The sequence below is a fragment of the Salvelinus alpinus genome, chromosome 34 (genome assembly GCF_045679555.1).
Source record: "Salvelinus alpinus chromosome 34, SLU_Salpinus.1, whole genome shotgun sequence".
Lineage (NCBI taxonomy): Eukaryota > Metazoa > Chordata > Actinopteri > Salmoniformes > Salmonidae > Salvelinus > Salvelinus alpinus.
In genome coordinates this window covers 16,189,783-16,214,385 of record NC_092119.1, presented here as the reverse complement: position 1 = coordinate 16,214,385, position 24,603 = coordinate 16,189,783, and the positions used below count along the sequence as shown (strand labels likewise).

The window sequence follows — 24,603 nt, the reverse complement described above, 5'->3', positions numbered from 1 at the left end:
GGTCCTCCTCTCTTCCACCTAACGACGAGCGTGACACACACTTTGTTATAAAGTGGGATTAAAATGGAATGAATTATCATTTGTTGTCAATGATCTACACACAATACTCTAATGTGAAATATTTGTTATTTTTTAATATTAATGAAAATTAAAACACTAATATACCTTGATTAGATAAGTATTCATCCCTCTGAGTCAATTCATGTTAGAAACACCTTTGGCAGCGATTACAGCTGTGAGTCTTCTTGGGTAAGTCTCATAAGAGCTTTACACACCTGTATTGAGCAGAATTTGCCTGTTATTCTTTTCAAAATTCTTCAAGCTTTGTAGTCCCGGACAAGCACACCTGATTGACATCTTGTCAACCAATCATCAAGCCTCCAGACGAGCTTCAATGCCATACAACGCTCCATCCGTGGCCTCCAACTGCTCTTAAATGCAAGTAAAAATAAATGCATGCTCTTCAACCAATCGCTGCCCGCACCCGCCCACCTGACTAGCATCACTACTCTGGACGTTCTGACTTAGAATATGTGGACACCTATAAATACCTAGGTGTCTGGCTAGGCTGTAAACTCTCCTTCCAGACTCACATTAAGCATCTCCAATCCAAAGTTAAATCTAGAACCGGCTTCCTATTTTGCAACAAAGCCTCCTTCACTCATGCTGCCAAACTTACCCTTGTAAAACTGACTATCCTACCGATCCTTGACTTCGGCGATGTCATTTATAAAATAGCCTCCAACACTCTACTCAGAAAATTGGATGCAGTCTATCACAGTGCTATCTGTTTTGTCACCAAAGCCCCATATACTACCCACCACTGCGACCTGTATGCTCTCGTTGGCTGGTCCTCGCTACATATTTGTCGCCAAACCCACTGGCTCCAGGTCATCTATAGGTCTTTGCTAGGTAAAGCTCCACCTTATCTCAGCTCACTGGTCACCATAGCAATACCCACCCATAGCACGCGCTCCAGCAGGTATATTTCACTGGTCATGCCCAAAGCCAACACCTCCTTTGGCCGCCTTTCCTTCCAGTTCTCTGCTGCCAATGACTGGAACGAATTGCAAAAATCACTGAAGTTGGAGACTTGTATCTCCCTCACTAACTTTAAGCGTCAGCTGTCAGAGCAGCTTACCAATCGCTGAAGCTGTACACAGCCCATCTGTAAATAGCCCATCCATCCAACTACCTACCTCATCCCCATATTTGTTTTTGTTTTTCTGCTCTTTTGCACACCAGTATTTCTACTTGCACATCCTCATCTGCACATATATCACTCCAGTGTAAATTGCTAAATTGTAATTACTTCGCCACTATGGCCTATTTATTGCCTTACCTCCTTACTTCATTTGCACACACTGTATACAGATTTTTCTATTGTGTTATTGACTGTACGTTTGTTTATCCCATGTGTAACTCTCTGTTGATGTTTTTGTCGCACTGCTTTGCTTTATCTTGTCCAGGTCGCAGTTGTAAATGAGAACTTGTTCTCAACTGGCCTACCTGGTTAAATAAAGGTGAAATAAAAAAAGTAACTTCTTTGTACACGATGGAAATCACAAACACCACCATCATGAACTTATGGATGACCTCGACCTAAAAAGGTTAAGAATTGCTCCAGTATTTTATTGATCTCAGAATTCTCCAATTCAAACATTTTATCAAAATCAACACTTCCCTGCATATTATGCGTGGGCTTGCAAATTTGACCAATCACAGCAGTATTTCCACATAAAACAGTCCAACACACAGTACACAGTTCAACCAATCACCATGCATCTATTTGACCTGCTACTGGTCACTATTACTGCTGTTTACATGTATATATTATCACTAGTATATTACCATCAGTATTTATATATTCCTGCTACCAGTCACTTTTCAGCCCTGTTTACATGTATATATTACCACTAGTATATTGCCATCAGTATTTATATATTCCTCCTACCTGTCACTATTACTCCTGTTTACATGTATATATTACCATCAGTATTTATATATTCCTCCTACTAGTCACTATTACCCCTTGTCACGCCCTGACCTTAGTTTTCTATGTTTTATGTATTATTTTGGTCAAGTCAGGGTGTGACGAGGGTGGGTATGTTTGTTTGTCCTGTCTAGGGTTTTTTGTATATTTAGGGGTGTTTGTTAGTCTAGGTTGTTATAGGTCTATGGTGGCCTGAATTGGTTCCCAATCAGAGACAGCTGATTATCGTTGTCTCTGATTGGGGATCCTATTTAGGTTGCCCTTTTCCATTTTGGTTTTGTGGGTTATTGTCTATGTGTAGTTGCATGTCAGCACTAGTTGTTTATAGCTTCATGTTCGTTTTGTTAGTTTGTTTAAGTGTTCTTCGTTTATTAAAAGAAGAATGTATTCCAATCACGCTGCGCCTTGGTCTCCTCGTTATGACGATCGTGACACCCCTGTTCACATGTACTGTATATATTACCATCAGTATTTATATATTCCTCCTACCAGTCACTATTACCCCTGTTCACATGTATATATTACCATCAGTATTGATGTATTCCTGCTACTAGTCACTATTACCCCTGTTTACATGTATATATTACCATCAGTATTTATATATTCCTCCTACCAATCACTATTACCCCTGTTTACATGTAAACTCAGCAAAAAAAGTGTCAACTGTCAACTGTGTTTATTTTCAGCAAACTTAACATGTGTAAATATTTGTATGAACATAAGATTCAACAACTGAGAAATAAACTGAACAAGTTCCACAGACATGTGACTAAAATAAATTGTATAATGTGTCCCTGAACAAAGGGGGGGGGGGGTCAAAATCAAAAGTAACAGTCAGTATCTGGTGTAGCCACCAGCTGGATTAAGTACTGCAGTGCATCTCCTCCTCGTGCACTGCACCAGATTTGCCAGTTCTTGCTGTGAGATGTTACCCCACTCTTCCACCAAGGCACCTGCAAGTTCCAGGACATTTCTGGAGGGAATGGTCCTAGGCCTCACTCTCCGATCCAACAGGTCCCAGACGTGCTCAATGGGATTGAGATCCGGGCTCTTCGCTGGCCATGGCAGAACACTGACATTCCTGTCTTGCAGGAAATCACGCACAGAACGAGCAGTATGGCTGGTGGCATTGTCATGCTGGAGGGTCATGTCAGGATCTGCCTGCAGGAAGGGTACCACATGAGGGAGGAGGATGTCTTCTCTGTAACGCACAGCGTTGAGATTGCCTGCAATGACGACAAGCTCAGTCCAATCAGACCATGACGGACCCTCCACATCCAAATCGATCCCGCTCCAGAGTACAGGCCTCGGGTGTAATGCTCATTCCTTCGACAATAAACGCGAATCTGACCATCACCCCTGGTGAGACAAAACCGCGACTCGTCAATGAAGAGCACTTTTTGCCAGTCCTGTCTGGTCCAGCGATGGTGGGTTTGTGCCCATAGGCGACATTGTTGCCGGTGATGTCTGATGAGGACCTGCCTTACAACAGGCCTACAAGCTCTCAGTCCAGCCTCTCTCAGTCTATTGCGGACAGTCTGAGCACTGATGGAGGGATTGTGCGTTCCTGGTGTAACTCGGGCAGTTGTTGTTGCCATCCTGTACCTGTCCCGCAGGTGTGAGGTTCGGATGTACCGATCCTGTGCAGGTGTTGTTACACTTGGTCTGCCACTGCGAGGATGGTCAGCTGTACGTCCTGTCTCCCTGTAGCGCTGTCTTAGGCTTCTCACAGTACGGACATTGCAATTTATTGCCCTGGCCACATCTGCAGTCCTCATGCCTCCTTGCAGCATGCCTAAGGCACGTTCACAGAGATGAGCAGGGACCCTGGGCATCTTTCTTTTGGTGTTTTCAGAGTCAGTAGAAAGGCCTCTTTAGTGTCCTAAATTTTAATAACTGTGACATTAATTGCCTACCATCTATAAACTTAAAAAATAAAATAAAAAATAATACAAACTGTGCAGAATATTTTTACATTAAACCTCTGGTATCCGTTGATTTTTTTCTATATTTTAGTAATTTACATTTACTATGCAGTACATGTACAGTAGCTAGCGGGTGAATAGTGTGAATGGCGTTTGCAAAGAAGTCTTCAAGGGAATCCACTTGTACAAATGGAACTCCTGGTTCGAGGTGCATTGCTATTTTATTTGATTGAAATCTGGTGATGAAAAGGATTGTTTATTTTAATAAGTGATGTACTGTATTATTTAATTAAAATGATCACTACGAGAGAACTACTACAGTAGGGTGAATAATATCATAGATGTATTTAAGGCTGCTTGTTTAATGTTGAAGGCAACATCCTACGACCTACCTTCTTCATAGTCTTACATTTTATTTAGGAAACAGAGATTACAGTAGTCTGAGTGCCAGTCTGTGATGTGCTTTCATGTCACCGCTTTGTCACTAATTGTCATGCCAAACAATTGGCTTGACAATAAGTAATGGATTTGGCAAGCGCACAAACAGATCTGGGACCAGGCTATAGAAGGAGACAACAGATCTGTGACCAGGCTATAGAAGGAGACAACAGATCTGGGCCCAGGGTATAGAAGGAGACAACCGATCTGGGACCAGGCTAGGAAACATAGACTACTGGGCATAACCTTGTAATTTTAGACATGATGACATATCTTGACTGTGAAGTACCTTGTGTAATTTTGCCCTCCAATTGCGATTTCATGATCATAATAGTATTATAATTATAAATTTAAATTCCAAGTAAATACCTCTGTAATTCTGTAGAATTATGATGACACGTCACTGTATTAAAGCTGCAATAACTTTTTGGGTGACCTGACCCAATTCGCATAGAAATTGAGTTATAGATCTGTTATTCTCATTGAACGTAAGTCTACGAAGAGGTAGATATGTTCTATGTGTGCTATTTCTATGCTTTCAGTTCTTACATTTCGTTTTTGGTTTTTATACTTAAGGTTTTGTACACTAGCTTCCACCTGCTGAAAATACAACATTTTTGGTTGTTAAAAATATATTTTACAGCGGTTTAGATGGTACAATGATTCTCTACATTTTGAGTGCTTGTTTTGTCACATAAACGGAAATTAGAGTCCTGCATATTGCGCCTTTAAATGATATTATTGTGCTGCATTCACGTCCTAGTCTGAACTAGGAAACTCGGAAATTTCCAATTAGCTAATTCATTGAACGCAGCGCTTGATTAACTACAACCAGTAGCAAGTCGGAAATTGTCGAGTTCCGACTAGCACATGAACGCAGCATTAGTATGTTGCGTTCACTTAACGTCACTTGAAATGTTCCAACCTGTCAATGTGATGCAATACAGCGTGTCTCTTTAAAAGCCGATTCCTTTGGCGCAGGTCTGTTCTGTCCTCTGGGACTACTAGTTGCTAGGCTAATTGTATTGTACTACAGTGCTAGTAGCCAGTTAGGGATGGCCTTGGAGGTTGAGTGTGTGGTGTGCACGACTACTCGAGATGAGGAGAGGCAGCGCAGAGTCACAGACGGAGCGAATGTTTTATTTATTCGAATTTCGACATTTGTAAGTAGCTTAACTCTACAATTGGACTCGGTGCAAATGCTGAAAATGTCTCGATGGTAACCAGTAGCTAGCTCACTGGAGGCAGGGAAAGAAAGCTCTCGGTGGTGCTCTGCTCATAGCTAAACGAATAATAAAGGACTTCGAAAGGAAATGGTCAAGATGGCAGCTGCATTCGGAATGTGAAGGTGCTAGTTTTACATTTTGATGTAACCCGCATATTGGAAATGGTAAAGAAACACGGGCAAACGGAAAGCTGTTGATTGAGTAACGTTAGCTAACGTTATCTATTCATTGAGGACGCGCTACATGCCATTCCCAAGATAGGTGATGGAATTATATTGAATCCCTTAACGTATGTATTAACAAATGTGTATATATATTTTTTTTTACAAAGTACAAACAGACGCTGCAGTACTAGCTCAATGCACATAAAACAAGGGACTTTTAAGTCGCGCTATCAATTTTGCTGCGATCAGCAGAGAGAAGACAGTCGACTGGACGCACGTGGAGTTCTACCATCAGCTGAAGGTGTGGAATGTGAATACTAGTTATTGTACTCATTGTTTTAATGAGTCTGGTAATGTCATGCTGATATTATGCATGATAACCAAACAAATAACATTTTATTATTGTAATGAAATTTTGTTAATCAGTGTATACCGAATACAAGCGACAAAACCAAGGAGAGGAATATGGCTGAAGTACCGCACAATGATATTGACATCGATCCAGACTTCGAGCCCAAGAAACGACCGAGGTCTTGTACCTGGCCTCTGCCTCGACCCGAGTCCAACACAGGGAAGCCCGAATCGAACGATGACATCATCCCGGAGGACGAGGAGGATTATGTCACAGCGCCCAGCATCTCTAGCTCCACTCCTGTCAATGGTGGCATAACTATACCTCAGAACACAAATAACTTATCTGAACACCAAAACATCCCCGCCACCACTAAGGAAGAAGTACTAACCCCAACTTCAAAAGAGGAGGCCGGGTCTTCACAGACACATGATTTCACAGCTCTCAATGGCCTGGCCTCCCAACCTAGGAAGTCCTCAACTCGGAGGAATGCCTGGGGGAACTACTCCTATGCGGACCTCATCACCCAGGCCATAGAGAGCTCCCCGGACCAGAGGCTGACGTTAGCCCAGATCTATGATTGGATGGTGAGATCTGTCACTTACTTCAAGGACAAAGGGGACAGCAACAGCTCTGCAGGCTGGAAGGTAAGCAGTGGTAGTGGGCTGGCATCACTGATATGGGAACTATGCGTTCAGTCAGAACACTAACAAAGCGCTGTGTGACCTGGCCCATGTGTTTTTAAGGTACACTGGCGTCTGAATTGATAAAGAAATGCATTGCTTTCACTTGGAGTAAATACACCTTTTAGGTACATAATGTACATATTGTAGTGGACAGGTGCGCGCACACACACACACGTTAAATACTTTATGTGAATCACATTACATCAAGAAGTATTCCAACATTTTAAAGGTGCATTCAAACAGACACTCAGACGCATTCAATCACATGCATACCAAGGACCACAGTATGGTACGCTGTTAGACCATGTCTCTCGGCGTGTATTAGATGAGATGGGGTTAGGCCCTAAATGGCATGAGGCGATAGTCTTCTTTTAATGATAACCAATTAAGATTGGACAGTGTATGGCTGCCTGATTTTAAGAACGGGGTGATCCCAGAATGTACCTGATCATGAAGCACTGCCCAGGGACTGCCCGGTCCCCCGCAGATATCACTGATGACTGTTGCCAGCAGCTCTCCTTTCACCCCATGACGCAGTGTTGTACTGTAATAGAAAGAGATGCACCAATTGTCATTCAGCCCTCTTGATGAAGACCATTCGGAGAAATTGAGGACAATCAGGTGTTATCTCGCATTTAGGACCGAGCCATATACAGTGCATTCGGAAAGTATTCAGACCCTGTGACATTTTCCATGTTTTGTGACGTTACAGCCTTATTCTAAATAGAGATCGACCGATTAATCGTTATGGCCGATTTAATTAGGGCCGATTTCAAGTTTTCATAACAATCGGAAATCTGTATTTTTGGATACCGATTTGGGCTTTTTTTTTTTTTTTTTTTACATCTTTATTTAACTAGGCAAGTCAGTTAAGAACACATTCTTATTTTCAATGACGGCCTAGGAACGGTGGGTTAACTGCTTCGTTCAGGGGCAGAACGACAGATTTTTACCTTGTCAGCTCGGGGGATTCAATCTTGCAACCTTACAGTTCACTAGTCCAATGCTCTAACCACCTGATTACATTGCACTCCACGAGGAGCCTGCCTGTTACGCGAATGCAGTAGAAGCCAAGGTAAGTTGCTAGCTAGCATTAACCTTATCTTATAAAAAACAATCAATCAATCATAATCACTAGTTAACTACACATGGTTGTTGATATTACTAGTTTATCTAGCGTGTCCTGCGTTGCATATAATCGGTGCGTATCGTTGCTTCAATGTGTACCTAACCATAAACATCAATGCCTTTCTTAAAATCAATACACAGAAGTATATATTTTTAAACCTGCATATTTAGCGAAAAGAAATCCAGGTTAGCGCAATATTAACCAGGTGAAATTGTGTCACTTCTCTTGCGTTCATTGCACGCAGAGTCAGTGTATATGCAACAGTTTGGACCGCCTAATTTGCCAGAATTTTACGTAATTATGACATAACATTGAAGGTTGTGCAATGTAAACGGAATATTTAGACTTATGGATGCCACCCGTTAGATAAAATACGGAACGGTTCCGTATTTCACTGAAAGAATAAACGTCTTGTTGTCGAGATGATAGTTTCCGGATTTGACCATATTAATAACCTAAGGCTCGTATTTCTGTGTGTTATTAGGTTATAATTAAGTCTATGATTTGATAGAGCAGTCTGACTGAGCGGTGGTAGGCAGCAGCAGGCTCGTAAGCATTCATTCAAACAGCACTTTCCTGCGTTTTGCCAGAAGCTCTTCGCAATGCTTCAAGCCTATCAACTCCCGAGATTAGGCTGGTGTAACCGATGTGAAATGGCTAGCTAGTTAGCGGGGTGCGTGCTAATAGCGTTTCAAATGTCACTCGCTCTGAGACTTGAAGTTGTTGTTCCCCATGCTCTGCATGGGTAATGCTGCTTCGAGGGTGGCTGTTGTCGACGTGTTCCTGGTTCGAGCCCAGGTAGGAGCGAGGAGAGGGACGGAAGCTATACTGTTACACTGGAAATACCAAAGTGCCTATAAGAACATCCAATAGTCAAAGGTATATGAAATACAAATGGTATAGAGAGAAATAGTCCTATAATTTCTATAATAACTACAGCCTAAAACTTCTTACCTGGGAATATTGAAGACTCGTGTTAAAAGGAACCACCAGCTTTCATATGTCCTGAGCAAGGAACTTAAACGTTAGCTTTCTTACATGGCATATATTGCACTTCAACACTTTGTTTTTGCATTATTTAAACCAAATTGAACATGTTTCATTATTTATTTGAGGCTAAATTGATTTTATTGATGTATCATATTAAGTTAAAATAAGTGTTCATTCAGTATTGTTGTAATTGTCATTATTACAAATACATAAAAAAAATTGGCCAATTAATCGGTATCGGCTTTTTTGGTCCTCCAATAATCGGTATCGGCGTTGAAAAATCATAATCGGTCAATCTCTAATTCGAAAATGTGTTTAAAAAAAACATCCTCATCAATCTACACACACTACCCCATAATAACAAAGCAAAAACAGGTTTTTGGACATTTTTTTTAAATAGAAAATGTTTTTATTTTTATTTATTTCACCTTTTATTTAACCAGGTAGGCCAGTTGAGAACAAGTTCTCATTTACAACTGCGACCTGGACAAGATAAAGAAAAGTAGTGCGACACAAACAACACAGAGTTAGTTACACATGGGCTAAACAAACAATCAATAACACAATAGAAGAGTCTATATACAGTGTGTGCAAATTAAGTACGTTTAGGGAGGTAAGGCAATGAATAGGCCATAGTGGCAAAATAATTACAATTTAGCAATTAAACACTGGAGTGATAGATGTGCAAGTAGAGATACTGGGGTGCAAAGGCGCAAAAAAATAAATATGGGGATGAGGTAGTTGGGTGGGATATTTACAGATGGGCTGTAAAGTTGATGCTTAAAGTTAGAGGGAGATGTCTCCAACTTCAGTGATATTTGCTATTCGTTCCAGTCATTGGCAGCAGAGAACTGGAAGGAAAGGTGGCCAAAGGAGGTGTTGGCTTTGGGGATGACCAGTGAAATATACCTGCTGGAGCGCGTGCTACGGGTGGGTGCTGCTATGGTGACCAGTGAGCTGAGATAAGGTGGGGCTTTACCTTTGCCAGTGGGTTTGGCGACGAATATGTAGTGAGGGCTAGCCAACGAGAGCACACAGGTCGCAGTGGTGGGTAGTATATGGGGCTTTTAAGCTCTGTCAGGTTTGATGGGGAGTGTCGCTGCGCAGCTATTTTCAGGTCTCTCCAGAGATTTTTGACCGGGTACAAGTCCAGGCTCTGGCTGTGCCACTCAAGGACATCAAGACTTGCACAGAAGCCACTTCTGCCTTGTCTTGGCTGTGTGCTTAGGGTCGTTGTCCTGTTGGAAGGTGAACCTTCACCCCAGTCTGAGGTCCTGCGTGTTCCGGAGCAGGTTTTCATCAAGGATCTCTTCCCTCAATCCTGACTAGTCCCCCGGTCACTGCGACTGAAAAACATCCCCAGAGCACGATGCTGCTACAACCATGCTTCACTGAAGGGATGGTGCCAGGTTTCCTCCATACGTGACGCTTGGCATTCAGGCCAAAGAGTTTACAGTTGAAGTCGGTAGTTTACATGCACCTTAGCCAAATACATTTAAACTTAGTTTTTCACAATTCCTGACATTAAATTCTAGTAAAAATTCCCTGCCTTAGGTCAGTTAGGATCACCACTTTATTTTAAGAATGTGAAATGTCAGAATAATATTAGTGTTTTTTTGTTTTTTTTTCTCCCAGCTTTTATTGCTTTCATCACATTCCCAGTGGGTCAGAAGTTTACATACACTCAATTAGTATTTGGTAGCATTGCTTTTAAATTGTTTAACTTCGGTCAAACGTTTCGGCTAGCCTTCCACAAGCTTCCCACAAGACAAGGCCCAATAATTTGGGTGAATTTTGGTCCATTCTTCCTGACAAGGCTGGTGTAACAGTCAGGTTTGTAGGCCTCCTTGCTCGCACACGCTTTTTAATTTCTGCCTACAAGTTTTCTATATGCTTGAGGTCAGGGCTTTGTGATGGCCACTCCAATACCTTGACTTTGTTGTCCTTAAGCCATTTTGCCACAACTTTGGAAGTATGCTTGGGGTCATTGTCCATTTTGAAGACCCATTTGCGACCAAGCTTTAACTTCCTGACTGATGTCTTGATGTTGCTTCAATATATCCACATCATTTTCCTACCTCATGATGCCATCTATTTTGTGAAGTGCACCAGTCCCTCCTGCAGCAAAGCACCCCCATGACATGATGCTGCCACCCCCGTGCTTCACGGTTGGGATGGGTTTCTTCGGCTTGCAAGCCTTCCCCTTTTTCCTCCAAACATAACGATGGTCATATTGGCCAAACAGTTCTATTTTTGTTTAATCAGACCAGAGGACATTTCTCCAAAAAGTACGATCTTTGTCCCCATGTGCAGTTGTGAACCGTAGTCTGGCTTTTTTATGGCGGTTTTGGAGCAGTGGCTTCTTTCTTGCTTAGCGGTCTTTCAGGTTATGTCGATATAGGACTCGTTTTACTGTGGATATAGATACTTTTGTACCCGTTTCCTCCAGCATCTTCACAAGGTCCTTTGCTGTTCTGGGATTGATTTGCACTTTTCGCACCAAAGAACGTTTATCTCTTGGAGACAGAACGCGTCTCCTTCCTGAGAGGTATGACGGCTGCATGGTCCCATGTTTATACTTGCATACTATTGTTTGTACAGATGAACGTGGTACCTTCAGGCGTTTGGAAATTGCTCCCAAGGATGAACCAGACTTGTGGAGGTCTACAATTTTTTGTCTTGGCTGATTTCTTTTGATTTTCCCATGATGTCAAGCAAAGAGGCACTGAGTTTGAAGGTAGGCCTTGAAATACATCCAAAGGTACATCTCCAATTGACTCAGGCTAATTGACATAATTTATCAGAAGCTTCTATAGCCATGACATCATTTTCTGGAATTTTCCAAGCTGTTTAAAGGCACAGTCAACGTAGTGTATGTAAACTTCTGACCCACTGGAATTGTGGTACAGTGAATTATAAGTGAAATAATCTGTCTGTAAACAATTGTTGGAAAAAATACTTGTCATGCACAAAGTAGATGTCCTAACCAACTTGCCAAAACTATAGTTTGTTAACAATACATTTGTGGAGTGGTTGAAACACTTAGTTTGGAGTCATTAATACTAGTTTATGTAAACTTCTGACTTCAACTATGTATCTTGGTTTCATCAGACCAGATAAAATAGTTTCTCATGGTCTGAGAGTTTTTAGGTGCCTTTTGACAAATGCCAAGCGGGCTGCAAGTGCTGCGGAGATTATTGTCCTTCTGGGAGGTTCTCCCATCTCCACAGAGGACCTCTGGAGCTCTGTCAGTGTGACCATCGGGTTCTTGGTCCCTGACCAAGGCCCTTCTCCCCCGATTGGCCGGGCAGCCAGTTCTAGGAACTGTCTTGATGGTTCCAAACTTCCATTTAAGAATGATTGAGGCCACTGTTCTTGGGGAACTTCAATGCTGCTGAATTGTTTTGATTCCCTTCCCCAGATCTTTGCCTCGACACAATCCTCTCTCGGAGCTCTATGGACAATTCCTTTTCCTTGGCTTGGTTTTTGCTCTGACATGCACTGTCAACTTTAGGACCTTATATAGACAGGTGTGTGCCTTTCCAAATCATGTCCAATCAATTGAATTGACCACAGGTGGACTCCAAGTTGTAGAAACTTCTCAAGGATGATCAATGGAAACAGGATGCACCTGAGCTCAATTTCGAGTATCATAGCAAAAGGTCTGAATTCTAATGTAAATAAGGTATTTCTTTTTTCTTAATACATTTGTAAAAATGTTTAAACCTGTTTTCGCTTTGTCATTATGAGGTATTGTATGTGGATTGAGAAATATTTTATTTAATCAGTTTTAGATTAAGGCTGTAATAAAATGTGGAAAATATCAAGGGTTCTGAATACTTTACATTATTGGTCTGGTTTGGTTGAGTTGGGCTATAGGTTAATTGTTCAATTTTACTTAATTTTAGATCCAGGCTAGGCTGCTAGGATTCTAGAGTTCTTCTGACTGACAAAGTTGTATCAGGGGTCGTTACCTCAACCACAAATTCATAAACCCTGCCTATCTCTTAATTAGATTTTTAACCTTAACCCGAACCACACTGCTAAACTTATGTCTAACCCTAGCTCTTAAACTCTAGGCGGCATTCTGCCTTCTCCTAACATTTTTCAGCCTTTAGCTTCGCCCACGACTGGCTCGTGAACTACAATCCTGACGCTGTGTGTTGAACGATTAGAAACGTCGATAATCATGGCTTTTGAAACATATGGCCACTGTCTTTCATCACTGTTTTCAATCCTTCAAATAAAACCGATACACTTACTGTAGCAGTTTTGCACAGATCCATACAGCTATATGGGTGACTTCCCGAGTTAAGTTTAACCTACTCTGAACACCTGTGTGTAATTAGCACAGGTGGTCACCTGATGTCTTCTGTCTGTTTTCTGTAACATGGAGATTTGGCCGTGTGGGAACGCTAACCCTATAAGGGTGTTAAACAATAATTGTTTTCAGATAATTTTTACAATCTAGCCGTTGTGGCTGTCGTAACTAGTAGAAACCTGAGACTAAGGGTATTTGCATGCAGTAGAGCAGCGTTGAGAGAGCGAGAGGAAGAGAGAGGGGAAAAAATACAACTGTCCTTGGGACCCGAAGGGGTACACGTTTTGTTTTGGCCGTAGTACTACACGGCTGGTTTTTGGTCGTAGTACTACACGTCTGGTTTTTGGTCGTAGTACTACACGGCTGGTTTTTGGTCGTAGTACTACACGGCTGGTTTTTGGCCGTAGTACTACACGGCTGGTTTTTGGCCGTAGTACTACACGGCTGGTTTTTGGCCGTAGTACTACACGGCTGGTTTTTGGCCGTAGTACTACACGGCTGGTTTTGTTTTGGCCGTAGTACTACACGGCTGGTTTTGTTTTGGCCGTAGTACTACACGGCTGGTTTTGTTTTGGCCGTAGTACTACACGGCTGGTTTTGTTTTGGCCGTAGTACTACACGGCTGGTTTTGTTTTGGCCGTAGTACTACACGGTTGTAGTAGTCCTCAGCAGCCTAATCATACCTGGGAAGGGAGTCCCACTAGTCCTCAGCAGCCTAATCATACCTGGGAAGGGAATCCCACTAGTCCTCAGCAGCCTAATCATACCTGGGAAGGGAATCCCACTAGTCCTCAGCAGCCTAATCATACCTGGGAAGGGAGTGCTTTCCTTTTTATTTGTCCACAGTGGAGGTACTTCATCTGCCAATTCCCATTTTATCAGTAATGTTTTTTTCAGGCTTCTCTTATTGTGCCCCCACTAACCCTGGGCCATATTCATTAGTGCACACCGTAGCAAAATGTTTTGCAATGTCCAATAAATGTTATTTTTTTTTTTTACGAGTTCAGGTAGTACGTCTCTGTTCTGGCCCGTTTGCTTCCGCTTGGTTCGAAGTGAATACACCCCAGGCCTCTCCTAGTGCCCTTATACCCTGGTGGTTAAACGTGGTCTAGTCTGTTGGTCTGCAAGGCTCTCTGCTCTCTCTCGTCTCCTGCCTCTGTTTCATTCCAGGGATTAGTTTGGCCTGGAAAACCAATCCATCCGTCATGGAATCAAGTCTAATGAAAGCTTCAGCTTTGCTGGATTGAAATATGGGGGGGGGGGGGGGGGAGACTGGAAATAGAAATAACCTAGGTTTGTAATCTGTTACAACTGTTGGAGAAAAACCTCTATTCCGCATCCATCTAAATCAAATTTTATTGGTCACATACACATGTTTAGCAGATGTTATTGCTGGTGTAGCGAAATGCTTGTTTTCCAAAAGACCATGGAAAGGAATAATGATCATAGTAATAACATAGGGCTGGGTCATATATCAAACTCATTAGATTCATTCGTATTTTTTTAAATTATTTGTATTTTTTTTATCAGCGTTTGTCTGCTGGTTCGTTCATGTTGTCTTTTTGGTCTCATCTATTTAACTCCTGTGCTATGTGCACCTTCCCATTTACACCAGAGATCTGGATATAATGAGGAGATGCTCATGTCTCCGTCCTAACAATAGGAGTTGTGCTGAAGGCAGGTGACAAGTTTAGGTCCAAAATAAGCCCATAGAAACACATTGGGCTTATTTTGGCGAGAGTGAAACCTCTCGCTTCACCTCTTCCTGTTTACACACACCAATCCTCTCCCCCTGCCACACACTACAACAAAGATAATGAGAGATCACTTCTTCCTCTGACAAGCGGTTTGAACTCGCCATTTGAGACTTGGTCTGACCAAATCGGCCATTTGGACTAAAACACACGAAGACATGATTTGACTGTAATAGAAAAGATTACCTTTTAATGACAACCTTATGTCTCAAATGACATGCGGAGCAGACACTACTCAAATAGGAGTATCTATGAACCTTTATTCATTCTAGAAAATGTTTGCTCAGTGTGTCGTGTTTATTGCGGTACCACATACCACTAACAGCATTTTAGCCAAAGACTGTTATACTAGCAGTCTAGTCTGTGCAATAAGCATAAACACAATTTATATAAGGAATTGGCAACTCGTTCTCAATCTGAGAAATAAGGTAGGCCAATTGAGTTCAACATCTGAACAAGGTGGACAGGTTAGCATGCATGCTGTTCAATAAGTTGAGACGTACATAAGGGTGTGTTCATAGCATCTACGTTAAAATACACAGGCTTCACAACATCTGTCTGAAGGTCCCCCGGTACCGTTTGGTTAATGGAAGTATACAGTGCATTTGGAAAGTATTCAGACCCCTTGACTTTTTCCACATTTTGTCACGTTATAGCCTTATTCACAAATGTATTAAATAGTTTTTTTCCCTCATCAATCTACACACAATACCCCATAATGACAAATTTATTTGTTTTTTTATATACATTTGCAAAAATATCACATTTACACAAGTATTCAGAACCTTCCATCAATTAAACCCCATTCCTAAAGAGGTTTTCAAAGACCTGTTTCAGAATCATGGCATCTGGGAAGTTTTTCCCATTCTTCTCTATAGTTCCCCTCAAGTTCTCTCAGGTTGGATGGGGAGCATCAATGCACAGCTTTTTTCAGGTCTCTCCAGAGATGTTCGATCGGGTTCAAGTCCGGGCTCTGGCTGGACCACTCCAAGGACATTCAGAGACTTGTCCCGAAGCCACTCCTGCGTTGTCTTTGCTGTGTGCTTAGGGTCGTTGTCCTGTTGGAAGGTGAACCTTCGCCCCAGTCTGAGGTCCTGAGCGCCCCGGAGCAGGTTTTCATCAAGGATCTCTACTTTGCTCCGTTTATTTTTCCCTCGATCCTGGCTGGTCTCCCTGCCGCTGAAAGACTTCCCCACAGCATGATGCTGCCACCATGCTTCACCATAGGGATGGTATTGGCTAGGTGCTAAGTGCTGCCTGGTTTCCTCCAGACGTGACGAATGGCATTCAGGCCAAAGTGTTCAATCTTGGTTTCATCAGACCAGAGAATCTTGTTTCTCATGGTCTGAGAGTCTTTAGGTGCCTTTTGGCAAACTTCAAGGGGGCTGTCATGTGGCTTCCGTCTGGCCACTACTGTAAAGGCCTGATTGGTGGAGTGCTGCAGAGATGGTTGTCCTTCTGGAAGGTTCTCCCATCTCCACAAAGGAACTCTGGAGCTCTGTCAGTGACCATCAGGTTCTTGGGCACCTCCCTGACCAAGGCCCTTCTCCCCCAATTGCTCAGTTTGGCTGGGCGGCCAGCTCTAGGAAGAGTCTTGGTGGTTACAAACTTCTTCATTTAAGACTGTCAACTGTGGGACCTTATATAGATAGACAAGTGTGTGTGCCTTTCCAAATCATGTCCAATCAATTGAATTTACCACAGGTGGACTCAAATCGCGTTGTAGGAACATCTCAAGGATGATCAATGGAAACAGGATGCATCTGAGCTCAATTTCAAAATTCATAGCAAAGGGTCTGAATACTTATGTAAATAAGGTATTTCTGTTTTTTTTTTTTTACATTTGCAAAAAAAAATTACCTATTCACTTTGTTATTATGGGGTATTGTGTTTGAGGGGGGAAAAAATATAATCCATTAGAATAAGGCTGTAACATAACAATGTTGAGAGAGTGAAGGGAGACGAATACTTTCCAAATGCCCTGTATGTGGATACTTAGTGACAAATAAGGAGTGAAATACATGTAAAAATACATGTACATCTTATCTCTGATATACAGTAGTTAATCCAGCTCCCACTGTGATAACGCTGTTTTGTCATACACCAGTTCTTGTATTCAACCTTGAATGGAATTTGTATTTAACCTTGCAGTCAACCCAACTTGTTCAACACGTAACTAACCTTATTTTTAGAGTATTGATTCTATGCATTATGTGAGGCTGCTAGATGGATCACCAACCCTGTTGCTGTAGCTATTGTAGGGATGTGACGGTTCTGGAGGTTTGGGTAACAATTCATTGTCTTGCAATTGACCGTAATCATTTTGGTTGAAAGCTGTTGAGCTTGTAATCCATCATGGTGCGTCTTTGACAACGAGCTATGACATCCTTAATTAATACAACACGTTTTTTGGTGAAACCCACGTCTCAAAAACAAATGGTTGTGACCACTTAACTTTTGGAAACTAAGATTTTTACCCCCGACTGTACCGTTCTACTGTGCTCGTCCAGAAATGAACAACTTTACCCTCCATGTAGAAAGTAAAAACTGCTATTAGGTTAACTGTCTACTTAAGACAGTTATGCATTTTGTTTTTGTTCACGTTATTGTCTATAATTGTTGGTTACTTACACAATAATACAATAATTGTGCCAGCCCTAGCTAATTGTGCCAGCCATAGCTAATGCTCTGATGCAGTGTTATGGGCCTACCTACTACGATTAGCTTTAAATCAATGGGAGGCTTGCCATTGGCAGTTGTGCTCCATACCTCCTTTTTTTCATTGGCTGGTGGCCTGAGCACAATCAACCAGCTGACTGGAAACTGTTGGTCAGCAGTGAGAGATAGCAGGAGAGCCTGAGAGAAGTGTGGGGGGGGGGGGGTAGTAGAGGGTGACCGATATGGAGGAAGAGCGAGAAAATGGAGGGTTTGTGTGTGAGGGAGAGGCTCTCTGTTCACAAGGCTTTGCTTAAATGCTGCTACCGCCTGCTGCTGTGTACTGACGGAGTGGGGGAAGGGAGCACTAACTACACTGGGTGCTTTTGGCACAGTCTTTCTACAGGAAGCACGTACAGTATAGAGGTCACATCTAAAACGTGATATCTTTTCACTCTGCAATTCCATCAGAGAATCCATAGAATCTTGCTTAGTTGACTTGATTTAGATTTTCCACAACTGGAAGCGGGTTGTTTGCCATGTGTTTGTTTAATGTCACATCAGTGACGAAAGATTACAAGGTATTCAGTTCACAGGCCTCGTGGTAGTGTTGCACACATCCATCCCCATGTCAGTCGACATCTGTTTTTAGATGTGTCCACGCTGGCCAGCCAGCTAGCCTACTGGTGTGACCGGTCTGAGGAGAAAGCCAACATGCGTACCCCTGTTTCTTTCTCCACACAGAAGAGCACTTGGGAGAGAAATCTGAAGTCTGCACGCTGCACAGTCCTTTTTGAGGAGGTTTTCATTTAAATGGGCTGGGACTTGTCGCTGCCTGAGGGTTGTGGAAAATGTTATTCCTACTCTTCCGTAGCGGGCTTGAGTTCAACTACATAGCTTGGCAATAAAGGCATTCATTTAACTGAATAGTCAACGTGAAGTTCCAAGATCTTGGAAAAGCCTAGAATGTGGGAACGGAAACGGGCTTAGGCTTTTGACTGTCTCGGCCACAAATAATTAACTTTCTTTTGACGTCAGTCCCAGCTGAGCTAAAAAAAACAACCCCTAGAGGCTTTGTATTCTTTTTTTAAAGGCATCACAACATTCAAATGTTTATATGCTATGACTTGGCCTACAAGGAAAAGTTCTGGATTGGGCTACATGGGTTCTCAAGAATGAGACTTTGTAGTTTGATTGTTACATCATTTGTATAATCCAAAGAATACATTTGGATCTTAATGAGGTAGGTTTGTTACCCTGATCCGCTAACCTTAGTCATGACCACCTTGCCAGGCTAGTCCATAACAAAAAGACAGGCTGGTCATTAAGAGTGAAGGAGAAGAGAAGCATGTTTCACTCCTTACTGACTGGGCGATGAAAAGGTTCACGGGTTGGTTTAACCCTGTAATTAATTGGCTTGGAGTAAGCGAGGGCTGAGGGCTTTGCTAAAAGTTTGATTTCACAAGACCAACCCATTGACCCAAAGTAAAATATAGACCGGCTTAGGTCAGGCCCAATGACACACAGTACATCGTGGACAGACTTGGTCAGTCATATCTCTCACATCACAGAACTTCCCAGCTTTGTAGACTATTGTGTGATTCTAGTGGAATGCTTATTGCTATTATGCAAAAAATGAAACCTAAAACCATATGGGACATATCTAATTTGTATACCACCAATCAAGCTGTCAGCTGACGCTAGCCTAAATGGTAGAAAGACTAGAACCACTTCCATCCATACATCTCATTAGCCCAGCCCTCTGAGCCCTGGTGCTGCAGTGCCAGAGATGACTTACTGCGCTGGTTCCTCTGCTCTACGGCAGCACTCTGTTAGTGTAGCCTGAATACAGACTTTCATTTAAACGCTACATGGTTGAGAATATCTCCAGGGAAAACTGTTAGACCTTTCACAGAAAATAGGTCACAGCTGCAGTGGAATACTGTATGTCCCAGAAGAAGACCAACACATTGTATAACTAACTGCAGTGTAATAACAGTGTATATTAGTGTTTCCTCTTATTGAGCTTTTCTGCTTAGTGCCTAGTTTATGTATAATTGAGTACAGAGGTTGTGGAAAATATAAGTCTCCATAGGAATAACAACTTTTTGGAGCAAAGTTACCGCCAAGAATCTCGAACATCAAAGACAATTCACAAATTTGCATCAGCAATTAAATCAATACTGCTAAATCCACGTGTATTGGGCTCACTCCATTAAAAAAATGATCACGTTATAGTGTTGCTCTTAAACCTGTGTAGTAACACTAATTACACAACTGAAGTGACCTAATTCTAACCAACCCTCTTCTCTGTCTCCAGAACTCCATCCGACACAACCTCTCTCTCCACAGTCGTTTCATGCGGGTGCATAATGAAGGAACGGGGAAGAGTTCCTGGTGGATGGTCAACCCAGAGGTTGGGAAAAGTGGCAAAGCTCCACGACGACGGGCTGTATCCATGGACAACAGCAACAAGCTGATCAAAGGTGCTCGAGGCCGCGCCGCTAAGAAAGCATCTCTAGGCCTACAGACCTTCCAAGATGGCAGCGCCGAGAGTTTATCTTTGTCCTGTAGCCTGTCCAAGTGGACAGGAAGTCCCACGTCTCGCAGCAGCGACGAACTGGACACCTGGACAGACTTCAGGTCACGTACCAACTCCAACGCCAGCACGGTCAGTGGCCGCCTCTCCCCTATCCTGGCAAACCCGGAACTGGACGAGGCTCTGGATGACGACTCGATCGCGCCCCTCTACTCCAGTCCCAGCAGATTGTCCCCCTCCACCGCCACCCTCGGTCTGGGCGACATGGCCCTTACTAAGAACCTCAACGACGGGCTCCCTGACCACCTGATGGGCGACTTGCTTGACAACGTCAGCCTGACGGCGTCCCAGCAGCCCCAGGGGCAGGAAGTGGAGAGCAGGACCAATCAGACGGGGAGCTCAGTGTTTACCTACACGTGTCCAGGAAGCGGCAGTAGTCTGGTCGTCCCGTCCTCCGGCAGCTTCGGCCCTCCCGGCACCATCTTCCTGCTCAGCCCCCCACCCTCCTCAGTGGCCTCCCTACGTCAGTCCCCCATGCAGACTATCCAGGAGAACCACCAAGCTTCCTTCTCCTGCCTGTCCTCTCGTTTCAACCACCACCACACCCTGCAACACCTAATGAACCTGGAGACCCATGGAAGCCATGTCAGCGACGTCATGCTCACACACTCTGACCCGATGATGTCACAAGCCAGCGCCTCTGTCACTTTGTCCCAGAATTCCCAGCGGAATGCTATGCTTCTCCGCAAGGACCCTATGTCATCATCAATCCGGGACTTTGCTGCAGGTCCGAATTCAAAGACTTCCTCAGTGTCCGGTTGGTGGGCTCAGGCTGGCTTGTCAACACCTGACAATGAAGTCTTGTGCGCAAGCAATGAATTGGCCCAGCAGGCCAACCAGCTTCTCCAGCACCTTCCATTTCCCAGTAGAAATTATTGTATGCAGCTTGGTGGCTCAGGTACCAACAGCAGATCTGGAAGCCTTTTGCAGTTGAATGCTCAGGACCACTTCCCAATACCTGCAGACCTTGATCTGGAGGTGTTCAACAGCAGCCTGGACTGTGACATCATACGTAATGAGCTGATGGACGCTGACTGCCTTGGCTTATGCTTTGACCACTCTCCCCTGCGCTCTGGTACTCAGACCACTAATAACTTAAGTACAGCAGGGGGATTCTCCAGCTCCAAACAAACCTCTTCTTCCCCAAGCTGGGTTCCAAGCTAGCTGAGGTACTGTACTACCCAGTGCCCGGTCTCAGAACAGTGTCAGGGTTGGGGACAGTTTGAATTTCAGTTAAGTTAATTCAATGGAATTTCAGTGTACTTGCTGAATTGACATGGAATTGAACCCAACCTTGATCAGTATAGAGAGTGATCATTGCAGGTGAGCTTTCATAACTCATGCATATTGTGCAACTTGATTGTATAGCAGGGCTAAGTGTCAAGTATTCAATGATTTTCTTCTTTTTATTATCAGGCATTACATATTTAGAACTGCAAGTGTCTGGAAGACAAGATAGAGATGAGCTTCTTGTACCCTAAACCATGTTCCAAAAACAAGGAGGCTTGAGTCTGATTTCAGGGCAGGTATTCACAAACCATCTGCCAGTAGAAGGGATGATCTAGGACCAGGTCCTCACTCTTATTCATAATGATCTGAAAGGCAAAAACGGATCTTAGATTAGCACTCGTACGCTGAGGTGCTGTGTGAATACAGGCCCTGGACTGTAGAGCTGTGTCTAGTCTGTTGGGACAGTGACAATTATTTTTCTTAAATTTTTTTTTAAACCTTTTTAACACCAGTGTTATCAGTGGGATTTTAGATTTAAATGTGAAATAGACACTGCTTTTAAGTCTCAGGGATTTTTCCTTATGTGGTGGATTGTAAACACTGATATATAAAATTAAACTTTTTTTTTTTTTACCCTGCTTCCCATGTCATATTTCTTAACCATACATATGAACCAACACAATATTTTTACCAAACCATTTGTCAGTACAGTGGTTGACTGCCTGTTTACATCTAACAAGCTCCAGCAAATGTGACCTTTTTGTTGTAGATACTTTATTCAGCTTTTACTGGTATGTTCTCAGCCGAAAAGAGGACAAAAGAAACAATTGTTTTTGAAAAGCCTTGCATCAGTGCACAATTCCATGCACCTATATAATAAAACATATGGTTTTTATATGTGTAACATCAAGTCCAAGGTAATCCACATTGTGTTAATTGTACTGTATGAAACTTGTGTTTTAATTTTCTTCAGTGATTTTAGTATTCAGTACTCCTGTGATAAACCCTGATAAGGATGACAAGTCTCTGCTTGTAAAGGGGGGACCTGATCCTAGATCAGCACTCCACACCTGACACTTTATGAATGCGGGGCCCAGATGTTGGATGGTTGTTATTCCTTAAACAAAGTGATGTAATTACAGCTCACAATCATATTTTTTGAACATTTACATTGAATAAGCTATTACTCATGCTAAATATTGACATATAGGCTAGGCCTAAAATATGATTATGGAAAATAACATTCCATGTAGAATCAGAAGCAACAAACTCTCAATGTTCTGAATTATTGCCCCAAAAATATGAAGTCAATATTTTGAGTTGATTTCCCACATGGAGTAGGACTATGTGAAGAGACGTTAACTAACTTCATAGCAACACCAAAGGAGGTCTTGGTAATTAATTTTGATGGATTTAAACTCCTAATACAACATATTTAGAATACAGTAATTGGTTTTGGGATGTTTTTATGCTGAAACAAGTTGTTTGTAATCATCATTAAAGGAACAATCTGCAGTTGCTGTCTGTTTTTAGACTTTCAAATGAATGATGCATACCCATTGATTCTTGAAGAATGTAACATAGATGCCTCGTGCTTACCTCAACTGTCGTAACCTATTAAACCCAAAATGTAAACAAACACTATATAGCCTCAACATGGTTAAAACTATTATTGTGATATCATGGAGGTTCGGTCCTTGTATCCATAGCTCTGTCCATGAGTTTGAAAGCGCTTACATTTCTCCAGCCCCATCCCTCAGCAGTTTACCAAATCAGCGGCGGGGGTGTCCGCTTTGTTATTGTTCAAACTGCAGATTGCGCCTTTAAAGTAATTAACAGTATTACTTCACGTACTGTGGATCAACACCCACTGCCTACCTATGTTTGTATTTACCTCACTGGTCCTCCATGAATTGCTTCTACATCTGCATTGCTTGCTGTTTGTGTTGTGACATCTGCTGATGTAAAAATAGCTTTATAAATACATTTGATTGATTAACCACAACCATATTTGATTTCAGTTGGCTTTTCCTCATGTATTTTTCCACTTTGCATTATGTTATGTATGTCTGAGAAATGGTGCATGTAAATAAAAGCTTTATGAAGCACTATAATTGTCTTGAAAATTGATGTTATTCTTCTATTGTATTGAATATCAATCTCAATGTGTATTTAAAAATGTTTACTCTGAAGGGCTCTGTTCTGAGACAAAGGGAAGTCTTTCACAAGAACGTCCTGCTATAGGAAATGGTTGCTAGGGAGACCTGCCGCCATAAAATGGGGGGTTGCAACCAGATTCTGTTAAACAGAGCATTTCTATAGTTCTGTCTTGTGATAGGAATAGAATGGTGTGTGGAGACAAACTTGATTCATAAATTCAACAACAAACCATATTGAATTATTGTTAATCATCTATCCACAGTCAATGATTCATGGTGCGGTTCAGTCCAGGCGATCACACAGCCTTCTCCTCTCCTTGTGACAAAGGAATTAGAACAATCCCTTGTCCTTGTGCACTTATTGGTGGAAGTGCACCTTGTGACCATTTCTTATTGGATGTGCCCATCCTTTGTTGGAGCCAATCAGTTTCCCTGTATCCAAGAGAAGTGAGCATGTTGAGCTATTTCAATCCAGCTAGGGTAGTTGATAATATAATTCAATATTTGAAAGGTACGGTAGGGTAAATATCTACAGGGAAGAGATCAAGGTGCACCTGATTTATCGAAATCACTGATAATGGTTTTGGATTTGTACGGCGGAAGTTTATACTTGTAATTATAATTTTTTAAAGATAAGATCTGCTAAATACACTGAGTATATAAAACATTAGGAACACTGCTCTTTCCATAACCTACTGACCAGGTGAATCCAGGTGACAGCTATGATTGCCTTGAGACAATTGAGACATGGATTGTGCATGTGTGCCATTCAGAGGGTGAATGGGCAAGACAAAACATTTAAGTGCCTTTGAACAGGGTATGGTAGTAGGTGCCGGGCGCACCGGTTTGTGTCAAGAACTTCAACGCTGCTGGGTTTTTCACACTCAACAGTTTCCTGTGTGTATCAAGAATGGTCCACCACCCAAAGGACATCCAGCCAACTTGACACAACTGTGGGAGGCATTGGAGTCAACATTGGCCA

General features: G+C 42.4%; 1 protein-coding gene across 3 annotated transcripts; it reads left to right on the top strand.

Moving 5' to 3' along the window:
- Positions 1 to 5,270: 5,270 nt before the first annotated feature.
- foxo3a (forkhead box O3A) lies at positions 5,271 to 23,571 on the top strand. 3 transcript variants are annotated; one of them, XM_071382916.1, is made up of 4 exons: positions 5,271 to 5,746; positions 5,914 to 6,047; positions 6,173 to 6,745; positions 19,954 to 23,571. In XM_071382916.1, exons 3-4 carry the CDS (start codon positions 6,212 to 6,214, stop codon positions 21,394 to 21,396), a joined length of 1,977 nt encoding a protein of 658 aa, XP_071239017.1. In that variant the 5' UTR covers positions 5,271 to 5,746; positions 5,914 to 6,047; positions 6,173 to 6,211; the 3' UTR covers positions 21,397 to 23,571. The 3 variants fall into 3 exon arrangements, with proteins under 3 accessions (XP_071239017.1, XP_071239016.1, XP_071239015.1); XM_071382915.1 differs by having other exon boundaries at positions 5,271 to 6,056; XM_071382914.1 differs by having other exon boundaries at positions 5,271 to 6,745.
- Positions 23,572 to 24,603: the final 1,032 nt, after the last annotated feature.

What these genes read in the sequence shown, in the direction of transcription:
- foxo3a (XM_071382916.1), top strand. Translation starts at nt 6,212, where the DNA reads ATGGCTGAAGTACCGCACAATGATATTGACATCGATCCAGACTTCGAG. An exon ending in ACAGCTCTGCAGGCTGGAAG is followed by an intron (nt 6,746 to 19,953) that starts GTAAGCAGTGGT and finishes CTCTGTCTCCAG; the next exon opens with AACTCCATCCGACACAACCT.